The sequence below is a fragment of the Trachurus trachurus genome, assembly GCF_905171665.1.
Source record: "Trachurus trachurus genome assembly, chromosome: 6".
In the NCBI taxonomy this organism is placed as follows: domain Eukaryota; kingdom Metazoa; phylum Chordata; class Actinopteri; order Carangiformes; family Carangidae; genus Trachurus; species Trachurus trachurus.
This window is the reverse complement of record NC_139897.1, coordinates 4,771,219-4,788,836: the sequence shown is the minus strand read 5'-3', so window position 1 is coordinate 4,788,836 and position 17,618 is coordinate 4,771,219. Positions and strand designations below refer to the sequence as shown.

The window sequence follows — 17,618 nt, the reverse complement described above, 5'->3', positions numbered from 1 at the left end:
TGTTGACAGGCTCAAAGAGACAAGGTGAATTCAGATTAATCATCGTTAACAAGAGGCAGTTTATTGTTTTGGTTGTTCCTCTGCTTATTTCACATCTTGTATTTTTAGCCACAAAATTACAGAGGAGCATTTCCATTCAGCACCATGTCCGGTGCCCACATTTTTCCTTCTGATGTTCCCTCATACTGGCCTTGAACACTCTATTCAATAACCAACCTACCAGTTTAAGCGCTTTAACAGTACAGAAGAAGCCCTTTGTATACAGCCAGCCTTTGTATTTAGACCTTTGCACAATGCAGGCACAACTCAACATAAATGCAAAATTGTCAAGAAAATGTCAGACCTTCACCCTCTCAGCTTGTGTGTTGCGGAAGCCGACCGGCAAAAAGGATTGTATCTGCAGCGACCATGCAGTTGCACAGTAACACTGCTATAGCTGACAGAGTCTTTAAGAGTTCTTGGTAAAGCTTTTAAAAGCTGAGGCGGCAGTTGGGTTGGAAAAAAAAAAAAAAAAAAAAAAATTCTCCCACATTGCAAAGCGAGGCCATGTCTATTCATTAGGACTGTCACAGGCACTTAGGGCTCCTGTGAGCGGCAGACAGCTAACAGTGTGACGACAGGGGGTGAGTACAGCACAAAGGCTAACAACGACATCATCCACACTTTAGCTCCTGGCTACAGTGCACAGAGGGGTCAGCCATGTTAGGCTAAGTGAGCGCTCAGTGGCTAATAGGGTCTGTTCCATTTGATCATACAGCCAATCTAACCTGGGAGAGCTCAGCTGACTGAAGCCCTTTCAGCGGGAGGCGGTGGATGAGGCAAGGGGACGCATTGTTCAGCCTTTAATGTGCTTGCCATCTGAGTGCCGATGATCAAATCTGGTCATACTGCAAGAGGACTCTGAACAAAACCATGTTTTAAGTGTCAGTCTAAGTGAACACATGCCACTCAAGAGTAAGGGGGAAAAAAAATACTTGGAAGAAGCACAGAGTACAATCTGAGGAGCTTTCTGTGCTGCAGCATTTGAAAGACAAAAACAGGCTCTCATCTGTATCGCACCAGCAATCAATATGTAAGCCTATTTACCAGGATGGCCTTGCACTCCTCCTGGGTACATTACCGTATATTGCTTTAACAAAAAAAAAATAAACTGCTTATGAATTTACCAATAACACAAAGAAAAGCTTTAAATCAGGATGTGAGAAAGGTTGCCTGTTGAAGAGATTCCAAAGCTGTGCCAAGAGTGGATTGAAAAGCTGCAGAAGCTGAAGGATAAAGGGGTAAAAAAAACAAACACAGCAAGCCCATCAGAAAGAGAATTTAAAGACAATAAGACAGTGATGGCGAGAAAGGTGTGATTCAATAAAAAAAACATTAGTCAAATAGGTTTACAAATAGGAAAAATAAAGAGCGTGAAGCTTCATTGCTGCTTAGTTTTGAACTAAAGGAGAAGTCTTTTAATGGCACATTCAGCCAAAGCCACGTATTGATCACTTCTTCCTATTTTCACTAAACTCATTAGTAAAAAAATAAAATAAAATCAGAGGTACCTGTCAGTCTTAATACATATGATTAAATTAGACTCACATGTTTGTCTCGTTTGTTTTTGTCTCAGCTAAGTGTTTGCAGTGTGATCATTGCCACTTGTTAGTCCTCGGGAATAACAGCTCCACTAATTAGCAATGGAAGAACATGCCACGTTTGGAAGCCAAACTCAACAGCAGGCTGTAAGGAGGAGGGGTACGTGCACATTTTCACTGTTTGGGACATCACTGGATGAAATATATTTGTGTGATGTTACTAATGGACAGGTTTGGAATGACTTTTTATTCATATGTATATATCATCTTGCAGTTCTGTTTGTTTTATTTTGTTTTGAAGTTCCAAAGCTACAAATTAAAAATCATGCTTGTAGTTTCTGGTTGTGGACACACCATCATATTTCTTTCATTTGTGCCACAGTAAAAAATTGAGTCATCCACTTGTCCAGAGAGAGAAGATGTCTCCTTTGTGATCCAATATGACAGGATGTATTTTCTTATCTAATTAAAAAGCTCCACACACTGCTCCAAGAAAAGATGTTTGCAAATAGATTAAATCCTGATAAAAATGAAGTTTGGTTTGTTGGTCACTGTGGTGGATAAACAGGGATGTTGGTTCTAGTATCTTGATCTACGGTTAGCTGGAAAGGAGAAACCTACAGCTATGTGATGAAAAAGACACAAACTTCAGTTGTCCCCAGCATTTCCTTCTACTCACATTACCTTTGATTTGACAGGAGGATGTCACAACACTTTGAACACACTCATACACACACACACACACACACACACACACACGCACACACCCAGAGACATACAAGTTTTTCTTTTCAAACCGTTTTCCGTAGATAAGAGGCAGAGCTACCTATCTTTCAACTAAAGACACTGTTGTGTATCACGCCTCTGGCTGTCCCATTCTGGCCCACTCCACTGTATCAATAACAAAGTAAAACCCCTAAATGAGAGAGATCAAGTGCTCCTCTGATATCATCACAATTACTATGTGCACATAACAGCGAAGAGGGGTGTTAGATGGTTTCAGATCTGGCTTGCTGTGGGGTTGGGAAAGGGCAAGCTGAGGCATGCTGGGAGACTGCGGCGCTTTCCTGTGTTAGTGGTGTAGATCAGAGGAGAAAGGGAAACCTGTGTTTTCACTGATTGATATTGTGATCTAACAAGCGAGGGATCTGTCAGCTGTAATTTCACACGTTCAAAGATCCTTTGGAGAGGATGTGTTCGCAGGAGGAAAACAAAATACAGGTAAGGCTGTTTTCGCTTTATGTACGAGTGCAGAGTAAAGGATCGACATCCTGTCTGTCAGTTAAGAGGGAATAAAATGTCTGAGGTTCTTTTCTATCCACATCACAAATGAAATTAATTTTAATCTGTTTCCAATTCCTAATGAAACATTATCAATTACTGTAATTTACTTGCTCTTTATGCAGCTCTAGTCTAAAAAACAGTTAATACAATTGATAAATTAAGTAATTTAAGCTAGAACTGTCGCAATATGAGTCAAAATGATTGAATTTAAAATAAACACAATCCTGTCGCTTCTATTAAAGATATTGTTTGGTTTCATGATAAATTCATATATATAAAATATATATATATAAATTAAGTTCTGTCAACACACAACAACACAGTAGCTACGATATTTCATGCACAGTTCTGATCAGCATCAGTTCGGTTAATGATTTTCAGATATAACACAAGATGTTTTAAAACAGCTCTAAGAATCATTTCAGCTGAACAAGAAACACTCCTCTTTAAGACACTGCTCGCACTATGGAATCAACCTCATCAAACTTTTAATCAAACTAAATAATCCAGTGAAGCTCTCCCAAAGCCCTTTAGATGCTTTGCCATTCAAACAGGATATCTTTGTAAAGTTTATGTTTTGTAAAGTGGAGGTTTTCACCTGACGATCGTCAGTCTACTAATCGCTGCTGTGCTAACTGTAAATGCCTTGATGTTAAGTGCTGACATGAGTGTACTTCCTTCTCTACATTATAGTTAAAAGTCCTATATCATATAATAGTAGATTTCCATGTCTGTTAATTGTAAGGCAGCTCTAGGTTCTATAATAAAAGTGTGAAAGTATCAAAGCCTCAGTCCACAGAGAAATGCACACAGCCTGTATTCAGAAACTGAGCCTTAAAACGAGGCATCAGGACTTTGTGATGTCACAAATCAGAGCCATACTCCAATTCCTGTCCACCTGGACCCAACATCCATCTTTGAAGGACTTTGTTTCTGAGATTGTAGTTGGCAGGTTAAATAACATATATTCTGTGTATCTTATCTTCTTACGGATTAACACCAGAAAAGTGTTAAATATGGGACCTTTAATATATATAGTGTATGTACAAACATCCATTCACACAGACTGAATCAAACAAGTCCTCTTACCGTCTTGTTCTGTCTTGGTCAGCTCCACAAGCTTCTTCTGTTTCAGTGTGTCCACCACGTCTGCGAGGCTTCCTTTGCGGCGCTCTGGCGTCCCAAATGTGAGGCCAATCATGGGCTCCCCCCGATCCCGGGAACACTCCTCTGGCTTGTGTGGAGAGGTAGAGTTGGTCCGGTAGGAGTACACCGAGCAGCCTTTACTGCTCTCATTGTCCTGGGGGGAAAAAAAAAAATCAGCAGAGAAAAGTCAGAGGCTTTTGATTTCACTTTGCTGTGCTTCACTTCAACAGGGCCGGCTGGCGTGACTCGAGCAAAGGTCAAGTTTAGCATTGGGTTTTGCTACTGACAGAAAGTGATGATCACAGTACTTGATCTATCTGTCATCAGGGGCCCGGTAGTGTCACTTCATTGCATTCCTTTAAAGGGGTTGGTCCTTCTCTTGTATCTATTATTGTATTATTAAAAATACATGTCAGTGTCATCTTGCAAGTCATTCCCCCGTTTCGCCACTTGCTTCCTGTTGCCTCTCTGCTCACGGCTCTCTGATGAAGATGTAAAAACCCAACCACAAATGAGAGAAATGGCAACAAAGAAAAGCTGTGAATGTGACAGGTAATCTGGAGGCAGGAAAAATAAAAATAGATATGCAGAAAAATAAAGAGAAAATCATGAAACATTTATGTAAGCAAATTGTCTAAAGGTAGTGCCACTAGGGGTGGGAGAAAAAATCGATTCACATAAATATCGCAATATCTTTTTTGACGATTTTTAAATCAATTTTTTTTTTTTTTTTTTTTTTAAACATCGTGCAATGTGCATTTGTTCGCCTTTTTTACATACAGAGAGTACAGGTTTTGAAAAGGGTTTAAGTTCACTTTATAATGGAGTATGTTAATGTATAGACTCCTACAGTATTTGTGTGCAGATAAATGTTAAAAATGCAGACTAAAAATCGAGAGAATCTGCAATATCGTAGAATCGCAATTTAAATCGAATCGCCATCCAAAAAATCGTAGAGGAATCGAATCGGGAGAAAAGCATATCCAGCCCTAAGTGCCACCTTACATCACTGCATTGTTCATTGATGTAAGCTTAAATTTAAACATGCCCCTATAAATCAAGGAACTTCAAATTCAGACGAGACATGTGTCCTGATCATTTCCTGTTTCAGTGAAGGTACAATAACACAAAGCCAGTAAGTTCAGACCTGCTGAAAGTGGATGGCAGATATTTTATGGCCCTGTCTATTCTGCGCTGAATGACCACAGTGTTGCTCCCCTCTGCTGTTTGCTCTGCTGGTTATGAGTTAGGCAAGAGGCACAAGGAGTCTATATTTACCATGACGATAAGCCCTTCAGGATGACCACATTGTCCCACACAACAGACACTTTTGCACAGGTGTTCTAACACCGGGGCTATTTCTGGATGCTTTCTCCTTCCCTAACAGAGCGGGGAGAATCTCCAAGACCTTTAAGGAGGCTTATGTTTCAAAGACAAGGGGCTTTGGCAAACAGCAAGATCTTAAGACGCCCTTGAGGCCCTGTTGTTGCACTTTGTCTTTAAGCGGAAGATGCCTCTGTAATGAGGATTAGGAGATACTGTGTCACTGTGTGTGTCACTCGTGGATTGTTCAGGTGTGAGTTTTCAGGTCAGTACGTTATTTAATCAGCAGCAGAACGGTGGTCGTGATAATCTGACGGTCAGATTGAATTATAAACCCAGAGGTCACATGTTCGCTCTGTGAAGGAGACAATGCAAACACATGACTCAACCTGTGATGTTGTAAATTGTCCTTGAACAAGGCACAAAAGTCAGATCTGGACACTTCATTGGATGCCATTTGAATGTGAATGCAACAGGTACACTTAATGTGAAAATGAAAAATATGATAAAGTACTTCACTGGGCCAGGACGTGTCAGGATGAACAGAGGGAGGAAGATGCTTTCTTCCTTTTCTTCTCATGTTTCAAGCTGAGTACCAGTTTCTTTTCCTATCTTAAAAAGTTTTACTCTCTTTTTCTTTCCCATTTTTTGCCCAGATAGTTCATGTTTTTGATTTGACCATGATATTTATTGGAAAAATCTCAATCAATTTCATTTTAATGACTTTGGTTTATCATATATTTTGTTTTTTGGCAAATGAATTATTCCCAAATACATGTGTACAAAAAAAAAAAAAAATTTGGTGATTAAGGCTCCTCTGCCACTGAACATGACTTATCGCCAGGACAACAGCTGCACTGATAATTGTTTTTACAAGACAAGAGGTTATAATGCACTTCAGCTGTTAGCATGCTAACTTCAGTAGAAGAGAAGACTTGATAGAGACAAGATTTAAGTTATTTTTTTAGTAAATAAACTCTAATTGCATCAGGGTCGCTAAACAAAGTCAAGCTAACCTCAAAAAGCCAGGCTTAAGATAGCACCATCTCCAGATTAAGCCATAAATCGTTCCACTAACGCAGTCCAGATCAAGGCTGACTCAAGACAGACTTGCATAGTCTCACAGCTGATAGAGCTGTATGGAGAATATATAGATTTAAAGAACTAGCTTGCTTTTCCACAGGCTGGTGAGTGGCAGCAGAGCTACGTCTCCATTTTCCCACTCATTTCATAAAGTTTTGATGATTTTTCAGGTGAGGAAGTGACCGTTAAGACTCCAAAAGTATCATCAGATTATACACAACTGACAACATTTTGCATCCAACTTCCTCCACAACGCTTGGTCGGAAATTTGTTCAGGTGTTTTCGGGACGTGACTCCATCCTACAGGAGTTCTAATTTCGAGTTACGTATATGAGTGTGAATTTATAAAAAACGAAATACATTTCACGAAGAATTAAAGCTCTGCATAATTTAAGATGTGTTTCTCGATTGACAGAGCTTCAGATCTGTTCTTCACAAACCTACAGTATGGATGACATCGCAAAGGCCATATCCATCTTCATTTACAGTTCTGCTGCTGCTTCAGCACTCAGCTTAAAGAAACTTTATTTGAAGAACTTTCCCTGATGTCAAACACACACCTTGTCCATGAGGGACCAACAGAAGCTGAAGCCAAGTTACTAACTTCACCACACACACTCTCTCCCTCTCACATAGACACACACACACATGAACACCGGCTGTGGAGATTAGAAGAACAATGGAGTCCAACCCTCCGGAGGAGAACCCCCACTGGGCTGCCTTCAGCAGCGCCTGCAGCACACATATCAGAGAGGAACCACTGGTGTGTGAGTGTGTGTGTGCGTGTGTGTGTGTCCAGCATACTTGCATTTAAGTGTGTGTGAGCATACAATTGTGCACAATCATCATTATGCATAAGAAATTGCACACCCAGTGAACTCCTGTGTGTATTCCATGTATTTTATGAGCTGTGCACACTCACTAACCACATTTGTTTAATAGATTGGAGTTGTGGGAACATATGGCATGATAAGATATGGCTACTTTCTAAACATAATGTGTGAGTCACTTCTCACCATCGCAGCAGGCCCAACGATGTCCCACTCGATGTCTTTCAGCTTGTCTCTGACTGGCTGCAGCTCGTCAGGGTGGGGTTGGTCGTGCGAGGAAGGTGATGCTGTCTCCTTGGGGCCCTCTCTCTCTCGCTCCTCTTTGGCCCAGGCCGCGTTGTCCTGACTTATCGCTTCCTCTTCCTCAGACGGTGGGTGAAAGGGAGGTGTTGCTCGCATGGAAGACATCATTCTGTCGAGGAAAAGAAAATGAACACATTTAATTTTGGGGATGGAGAGGAGAGGAGAGGAGAGGAGAGGAGAGGAGAGGAGAGGAGAGGAGAGGAGAGGAGAGGAGAGGAGAGGCTGATTTCTAAATGACAAGTGAAAGATATTGATCACTGCTGACACTGTAAACAAAACCTCCCATATATGTGTATGACAGAGCAGGAGGCGAGCTGCATGTCACAGCCTGTCTTTGATGAGCTAACAGAGTTGAGGTCATCTGGAAGCCATTTCCATCATGGGACATTACAGACACTGACACACCTCAGGTGCAGTGGGTCTCTACCTTCTTACAGTTCTGATTTTCTATATATGTTTATCTGCATTAAATCACAGGCTAATGTATTCCACTTATTGATAATTCACTTTATCTGTTGAAGGTTTGCTGTTTGATTTGCTGAGTTGTATTAATCAAATCAAATTCTGTCTTATTAAAAGCTTTAATCTTTTTAATTTACTTCAAGTGCTAACATAAATAAATATATTTGTACATATGTATGTATCTGACTCAACACATGCTTTTGATTTTTCTTTTCCTTCAGTGAATCTGTTTTGAGAATATTTCTGAAAATGTTGTAAAAGCTTGTTTTCTCTAGTCTGCGACTTGATGGAGATGGACTTTACCATGTGGTCCACAGTATGTCTGCAGTCTGAACACTTGTTCTTAGCTGCAGCCAGGTTACTGTACATGAACAATCTTTAAATTGTGTAGTTTATTAGCACTAGTGCTGTAAGGACTCAGTCTAGACGACATGTGTTCTACTGGGTGAACCACCAAGGCAACCCAAGAACTGTAATTACAGCTCACACACACGGGACACTTAGAATACATATCACGTTTAGTTAAAATAAGGGTCCCTTAATTAACGTTAGTTAGTACATTATTAAGCATTAATATATAAACTAATGTGTTAATTAATGCTGAGTAATGCATACATAATGATAACTAATTACATTATTCAACTTTTATTATTACTTAAAGCAGAAGTGAGTGATCCGGTCGTTTTCGCTAATGCTGCGTTCCAGGTAGGCTTTTGAAATCGTAAATTACAGCTTCAAGTCACAACTTACGACTTTGTAGCGTTCCAGGCAACCCACTCGTGTTTTTCCGACCTGTTTTACCGGTGAAAGTCACTATAACGGCCACTCGTAACTTCCGACCAGTGAACTCGTACCAGATCGAACTGGTACCACTTCACGGTCAGAAAAATACGAGTTTCCTTGAAGGCACCATAACAGTCCTCGTCGCTACGTCACCACATTCACGGCGTTCCTTGGCTGCACACACAGCCCTGCATGCCGTTCTCTCTCCTCATTGGATAAAAACTGTAGGATACGATAAATGTTTTCTCTTCGGCTCAGAGCAGAGCAGAGTGACTGACAGACCCGTGTTTCAGACCAAACACTCTATGTAAGTGATTGCTGTCGGAAGATATAACTATTTAAGACTTATATTAACACAAATATATCACTCACTTCTGCTTTAATAATTTATTAACTAACTTTGAGTAGTAAATATTAATTAACTGCTTACTAATAGGCTATATTAATGAATGTGTTTCCTAATCCTAAGTAATACATAATAATGATTATCTGTAAACAGTTAATTAATGCTTAATAATGTACTAACTAACGTTAATTAAGGGACCCTTATTGTAATGTGTTACCCACATTTATAGTTTTACAGATGCACTAATTCTTGACAAATGACAACTGCATGACACATGAACACACACACACACACACACCCTCATAGTAAGCACATTCTGCCATGCGGTTAATCTATTAATCTACTGAGCAGCATCGAGGCCTCAGACGCTGAACTGCTGAGATTCAGTAGGAAAATGTTTCTAAAGTACTGTAAGCCCGAGGCTGGCAGCGTCATTAGGCTAATACATCGTTTGCTGTAATGACTTCCCTTTGTTGCACTACACTTACAACGACTCTCTTTGGCCCCATTTAATCTTATTTTAAGTCTACACAGAAGCCCACTTCAAGGGACTTTCTGTCCTTAGGAGGTAAATTGGTCCTTGTAAGACAGTGATAATACACAAACAGCAGTTCTATGAAAACAGATCCACACCTGCACCACATTACAAGGTGATAAATGACAAAGCCAAAAAAAAAAAAAAAAAAAAAAAAAGAATGTCTGACTTGAGGAATCAGAACAAGAAAAATTCCTCTCAGAATGTTGCCCGTGTCACACACACACACCAACACACATATGCAAACACAATTTCTATGAAGTTAAACAGATTGGTGATTCAGTGTGAGCACACAGTAAATCAGAGCAGGCTGTCCATCTCTGAAAAATGCAGCCTCCTGGGTGCCCTTCTACATAAATCTGACACTCAGTCAAGAGCATGCCCCTACACACACACACACACACACCTACACACACAGTGGCCCTGAGAGCAAGTTGGAGTTGATAAAGAGTGAGATAACAGACTGAAACCAAGCGCCACAGTGAAGCAGACAAAGAGAGGAAAAATATGAATATGAAGAGAAAATGCATAAACGAGTACAATAGAGAGAATGAATGAAGGTCAATACTCTGTGTGTGTGTGTGTGTGTGTGTGTGTGTGTGTGTGTGTGTGTGTGTGTGTGTGTGTGTGTGTGTGTGTGTGTGTGTGTGTGTGTGTGTGTGTGTGTGTGTGTGTGTGTGTGTGTGTGTGTGTGTGTGCTCACGAGCTGTGTGGCCTTTAATTGCTGCTCACATAATAAGGCGTTTGTGCATCTGAATGTAAAATGAATCAGTTGTGATGTGACACATGAAAGAGTTTCTATTTTATTCTATTCTATTCTATTCTATTCTATTCTATTCTACAATTTGACTTTTTTTTTTAATCAAAGTGGTTTTGAGGGTCACAGCGTTGGGTCTTTTACTACCTGTGTGAGACTGCAGCTTAAACCAGGGGAGGGCAGGATCAGGTTGTGGCCTGAAAGCTGAGACTTGCTCCACTGTGACCTGAGGATGTTGCAGAACCATTAATAGTACGCCATTGCAACTACATCACCCCCTCCTGTAGATTGAAAACCATCTGTTATACTTTCTATTTTACTGTGCAGACAGAATCCCTTCCTCTCTCATTTTTGGTCATTTCCAGTGTTTCTCTCTATATTATTATAATCACAGCTGAACCCCTGGATGACTGTGTTTCTCACCTTTGCAGTTGTCCATAAAGGGACTGAAGCTTATTCTATCATTGTCTCGTTGTAAGCACCAGCTACTATAATTTATATCATATAATTAGTTAATTAATTTGTACTTTAAATAATATTTCTCTATTTAACAGAAATTATCCACAAATGGTTATCACCCAGTTTGTCTCAGGTTTCTGAATCATTTTAGCATCTTTCAGCTCAGTGTTTTCATTTGTAAAGCCACTTATTGATGGTTGACTGTCATCAGTGCCGTTTCCAGATGCAGTCAGCAGCTCATTTTAGTGGAAAAAATATGAAGTTGGGACACAGCAGCTAAATATCAGCCAGATATCAGCTATTGGTGAAGAAGAAAAAAAGAACTTCTATTCAACAGGTAGCCAGAAAAAGCTGCTGTTACTCTGAGTCTATAGCCAATGTGGAAATATGCAACTCATTGAATCAAGTTCAATATTAATTTTACAAATCCAAATGGAGAGGTTGTATCAGGGGCCATGGTCTACAAGGGTGCAGCACTTTGTAGCCTTTAGACACACAAAAAAGTTGAACAGAAATAACAAAGTTTTACCACTGTGTCCCTACAGCTCTTGGAACCTAGCAATCTTGACAATACATAACTTTTCAAACTTTTAAGGTCCTTGGTTTTGATAACACTCGTACCATTTGCTGTCCACCTGAGCTGAAACCAAATATTTACATTACATTTATATTCCTATGGATCTTGGGATGGGTCAGGCCATTACCCATTGTATCATTTCTGTATAGGAAAAGAAGAACAGTCTAGTGCAGTGTTTTTCAACCTTGGGGTCGGGACCCCGCGTGGGGTCGCCTGGATTTCAAATGGGGTCGCCTGAAATCTCTAGTCATTGATAAAAAAAAAAAATTCTGATAAAATATTTTTTGAACTAATCATTATTCTTTTTAACATTATGATTAGAAAACACCACACACAATCTGAAACAACTATATTCGATACTTTCACTTTCTCAAATATAAATCGAGTTAAAATAAAATGCAGCATATAAAAATATATGAGCTTGCATTGCACATATTGATTGACCGCCGTGATCACATGACTGCACATGATCGCGGGGTTGCCAGAAATTTGTGATGTCAAAATGGGGTCATGAGCCGGAGACTGGTCTAGTGGTTCACTGATATAGTGGGACACTATCATGCCTGCGTTGCATTTGCAGCTTGTGTCGGTGCCCGACAGGTTTCAGAATTCAAGCAAAATGATGAAGGAGAACTTCTGTCTGCATTTGTTATAAAAAACAAATAATAAATCCAGTGCCACATTGCACCCACGCACCTGATGTGAACGGCTGGAATAGCAGCAGCTGTCAGCCAGAGGTTTGAATTCCTCCAGACCTTCGTTGTTTTTCACAGTGGCATGAGTACATGAGATTTTAAGACTCCAGACATCCAACAGCAAATCACTGATCCCCAATCAAGTCATGCAGTCCAGACTGGAGTGATGAGAGAGTGATGGGAACCAAAGGGAGGGGGAAGACAGAGAAGAGCCTATATTTAGCTGACAATATTGCTGCTGCTGTGTTTACAGGGGAGCTTAAGATTTGGTTTCTTGGAACTGGTGTCTCACATGGCCAGGAATGCCCAGCCTCATAACTCACTGCCACTGATACGGTTTCATCATGCAACACCACCCCCGTTTGTTGGTAAGCATGTCACAAGGCCTTTTGTGATTGGCTGGTGCAAGAAAACACTTTCCTTCATGCGCTCATTATTAGACAACAGTTTTCTCCACTGTTTAACCTACCCCATTATGTAGCCCATATAGTGAGAACCATGATTTAAATGTCTTTTTTTTTTTATTAAAAAAGCAGATGAAGAAGTGTCAAAGCCTCAGTCAGTCAGAAACTGAGCCAACAGGGTTTCTGTATGTCACAACAAAGCAGTCACCACTTTCAGCCATGCCTGAAGCCCCGCCCACTTGGACCCACGGTCCAGCCTGATTAAATGATCTGGATTGAGTTAAGATTTGTTAGGTTGAGGATGAGCAGAGATGTTTTCAGTGTAGCAAATAAGTTTGGACTAAGACAAAAACAAATCAGAAATTGATAATAAAACGATAATAAACAAGAACAAGTCACATCAACCCCATTTCCTCTGCTGCCATCGGCCTGAGACGAGACTGAATAATAATAACTTTATTTCTATAGCAGTGAGAAAAAAAAGCTAAATTAAAATTACAAAGTGCTTCACATTTAAAAAGCAACGAGTACAATACAATCAAATTACAGCAGGAAAGAGGAAGGCCAATCGATAAAAGTGAGTTTTAAGAAGAGATTTAAAAGTAGATACTGAGATTGTCTGCCTGAGATCCAAGGGGAGAGATACTCTGCCAGCACCACCACAACAGGACTGGACTACTTTTGCAGAAACAACCACAACAGTTTCCCTTAAAGAGGAACTTTGCAGAATTTTCACCTTATTTTTACAGTAATTTAACAGCTTCGTAGTAATTGTGATGGTTAAATAAATGACTTGTAACTTGTTATGTAGTGTCTCTTGGCTGAAAACCAACCTTGTAAGACCAGAGCCTCTGACCCGGTGTCCCAGCTTGCACAGTTCCCCTTTAATGCTGCACGAAAAAAGATACTTAATAGATTTAGTGTTTATTGGCCATCATTTCTGAAACTTTGAAGCATTTTGTCAAAACAAATTTCTCTTGTGATGTCATCTCTCGTGCCATCAGCTGCCTCCCTTCTGAGACACGGGAAGAAATCGAGTGATTTTTGTTTCTCCGAACCAACGCGTCTCAGTAAAACAGTAACGTGACTATAATGACACCCTGACAGCTGAATAACAAATTCGTTTCTCGCACACATCGCCTTGAGGTTTTCCAAAAGCCTTTTTATATTGTCAGACATCTAGGAAAACATCAACTCTTTCCCCTTCGAGCTGTTCTCCTGTCTCAAATATTTCTTGGAAAGTGATACTGGTGAGATGGCCTACTTGATAAGTGAACACAGCACAAGCTGTTGAGGACAGAGTTATGATTTTTCATCCTTTGAAACGTTTTAGTGTTTTTATAAGTGTGAAGTCTGGAAGATCATTCAGCTATAGCCTGCTGGGAACATCCAGATATAAATGCCTGTTGTAAATAATGAATCATTTTGATTAAGGTATGTTCAGCAATGTTACTTACTGAGCATTTAGATTCTTGTTTTGAATGTGAGAAATCTTACAGAGACACATTCAGCACACTGCTGCTGGTGGACAGCTATAGAAAAGTCTCCTTCAAAAACATGGACAGCAACTTAGAATCCTTTTGTGAGTGGAAGAAAACCAAGACTGGGGGTCAGATTTTGGCAAGAAAGCGTTGTCCAGATCTGGCCTGGAACCTGGCGATTTGGCAGAAATAATCAGGCATTGTGGAGCGTGGACGGACGGAGAGAGGGACCTGAGACAGATGAGAGCAGGAGAGAGGGCCCCCTCTTAGAAAAACAGTACACAAAGCTCCATTCACAACTCAGGTCCCTTCTGCCACTTGTGGAGCGAGAGGAGAGGAGAGGAGGGCTCTGACAAAGGCCTCCGACTCAACCAACTGGGTGTAAAACCTCCAGCCGTCCCAGCTGGATAGAACCGAGGAAGAGGGAAATACCAAAGAGGAGGAGAGACAGAGAATGTGAAGGGAGAAAGAAAACCAGGGCCTTCCTTGGAATTGTTTGTCTGTTGGACAGAAAATACGGTGAAAGACAGCAAAGTGGGGCTGTTTAAAGGGATAGTTCACCCAAAATTGAAATTTCACTCATTATCTACTCAACTTCATGTGGACTAAGGGCTGGGAGAAGTTTCAGAGTCCTCCGTGGCTTCTCTGAGTTACAGGGGGTCTCGGCGTAGCAGTGCATGTCCATATAACGGTTGCAAATGGATACCAACTGTCTTTGTAACAAAAAGACACACCAAAAAACATCCAAATACCTCCATGCTGCTTGTATGTAATGTCCGTCTTGTATTGAAGCCCCGAAATGCGAAATTGTCCCGAAAAAATTAAATAAGTCTATATTTCAAGCTTGTTTTGTAGCGGAAGCTTCTCGAAGCTCCTCTTCCCGGTTCGTCCCTGGTTCGTCCAAATTGGATGAACCGGGAAGAGGAGCTTCCGCTACAAACAAGCTTGAAATATAGACTTATTTAATTTTTTTCGGGACCATTTCTCATTTCGGGGCTTCAATACAAGACGGACATTACATACAAGCAGCATGGAGGTATTTGGATGTTTTTTGGTGTGTCTTTTTGTTACGAAGACAGTTGGTATCCATTTGCAAAACTTCTCCCAGCCCTTAGTCAACATGAGGGTGAGTAGATAATGAGTGAAATTTCAATTTTGGGTGAACTATCCCTTTAAGGTTTAACTCAGTGTGGTGCTCTGTGTTAGCTCTGTAGAAATACAAGCTAGGCCACTGAAAACTATTACATTGTTGGTGGCATTCTTTAGAGGTAGCTTTGATCCACAGTGGTGCAGTGTTCAGCATCCTTGACTCTCAAGATGTTTTTGTGTTCAATTCCTAATAGGCCTGAGGTTGGTTCTCCAGCGTCCTCCTACTGTCAAAATACATGCACACCAAGTTTGTCTCTCCCTCGCCCTATGTCCGCTGCATGGCCTTGGCTCCATCCCCACAAATAAGCAGTATGGATGTTTAAAACTGCACAGCGCTAACAGAACACTTGATTACACAACTTCATTGTTGTAGTTGTGTTACTCCTCTCTGAACCGATGACAATGAACTCACCACAGTGACTGCTGGGATCTGGTGACGCAGCCTCGTGCCTCCACCGCAGCCACAAACAACCAGGTGACTACGTTAGCCATGACATTAAGTATTGCTTTCCTTAGAAAATGAACAGACCCATAGTGTTAGCAGCAATCCCTCAAGTGCAACCAAACAATGAAAAGTATGACAGGTCAATATTTAACCAGGAAGTAAGACTTTAAACTGGTGCTGACAATTTGGGTCATAATTTTACTGTGTCAAAAATAAACTTGTTTTTGTCAGACTTCTTTTAACCATGTTCCCATAGAGTTTTGAGCACAATGTTGTGATAACTGATTGAAACGATGGCCAAAACGAGTTCCAACACATTGTGAACCACAATTATCTTTAAAGGGTCATATTTCAGTGGTTTCGAGCTACATTAAAGACGAACTATTCAAGTCTGGTATCTTTTCCTCTGTTTTGCTAACCCTCCACCTGGCCATGTGCGTTTGTTTACAATGAAGCCGGCAAAAAATCAATCAATGGAGCGGTGGATGACGTTATATAACATTTACGATGTTACGAAGATTGCGGGTTATAGAGTGTGTTTGTGTCCTGGTGCTGCAGAGACGAGAGCTGGGACATAAGGGTGGCCAGGTACTACACTGATGTTACAAGGTTGGTTTTCAGCCATTAAACACCAGGTGGAAGGCAGAGAGCCTCCATTCTCACTCATAACAAGTCACAAGTCATGTAGTTAACTATCACAATTACTCTGGAGCTTTTTAATTAAGGTAAAACTGTAGCATAGCCCCGGGAAAAATCCTGCTTAGTTCCTCTTTAAGGGACTCAAAATAAAATCAAATATGATCAGTGGTGGACAGTAACGGAGTAAATTTACTTGAGTACTGTACTGAAGTACATATCCAGATGATTTGTACTTTACTTGAGTATTAGATTTCTTTGGTACTTATTACTCTTACTTGAATACATTTCCAAGACAAATATTTTTACTTTTACTCGAGTTAATTTCTAGGAAGGCTGAAAAGTACTCGTTACTTTCAGATCTTTTTTTTCTAAAATCCTATTGGTCACAAGCTGTGTTTGTCGGAGAAGGAAACCCTAACCCCTAAAAGCAGCACATCAGTGCAGCTGCTTTCAAAGAGTTAATTCTCAGAAACAAGAGTTAAAAGGTCCTTAAATTCATTTAGAAAGAATTATAGTAATTCATTGATGTGAAAAAGCATGTACTTTTGGATACTTAAGTAGCTTTAAAAACAAGTACTTTTTTACTCTTACTCGAGTAACATGTTGACTGAGCTACTTTTACTTGTAACGGAGTAAATTTTGACCAGTAGTATTTGTACTCTTACTCAAGTACTGGGGTCGAGTACTGTGTCCATCTCTGAATATGATGTATCAGAGGCTGAGAAAATCTCAGTCTTTCAGAGCTTCAATTAAAACAAAACAGTACACCTCCCGTGATGCAACTTCACTGCATTTATCAAGTTGCCTCCACTTCTCTGAGATGTGACTGATGCTGCTGTATCAGTAGATGTCTGTGGTTGCACTGGGCAGTTCGCAGGTGTGAATGAGCAGCAGGGCGTTGCTAAAAAGAACATGTGTGCTCAGTTAGTTTCCCTGGATAAATAAATGTTAAAAAAAAACAGCAATTGGAGAATTGGCCTTATGTGAGAACAGCTCTCCCAGCTCCTAAATCTTGAGTCTGTCTGGACTCTCATTAGATCATCATGCAGCGCTGCAAACAGAGGGCACTGTCATAGGTCAGATATGTGGAATGTGAGCACACACACACGCTTCCCTGTTTTCTCCCAGAGATTCCCTTGTCCCGGCTCTTTTGCCCAAAATAGACACGTTCAGTAGCAGCACCAGTTACCCCCAAACCGGCCCATTGCGTCACTGCTGTAATGGCAAGAAAAGCAGTTTTGTTTTCCTAAATTCCAGCCCATTAACATGGATTTCAACACCAGAGACAGCTCTGTAGCTCTTTAACCAACAAGTCGCTGCTGCATTACAGGGCTGTA

General features: G+C 40.6%; 1 protein-coding gene across 7 annotated transcripts in view; it reads right to left on the bottom strand.

The window, feature by feature from the left end:
- The window catches only part of LOC310986784 (transcription factor SOX-6-like), a 121,145-nt gene that overhangs the window by 71,683 nt on the left and 31,844 nt on the right, over nucleotides 1-17,618 (bottom strand). For all 7 annotated transcript variants that reach the window (XM_083972848.1, XM_083972846.1, XM_083972849.1 and 4 more), the window contains exons 3-4: nucleotides 7,433-7,658; nucleotides 3,954-4,164 (exon numbers count right to left, since the gene is read on the bottom strand). In XM_083972848.1, the coding sequence (XP_083828974.1) occupies nucleotides 3,954-4,164; nucleotides 7,433-7,657 (436 nt within the window). In that variant the 5' untranslated portion in view covers nucleotide 7,658. The remainder of the gene's footprint in view (nucleotides 1-3,953; nucleotides 4,165-7,432; nucleotides 7,659-17,618) is intronic.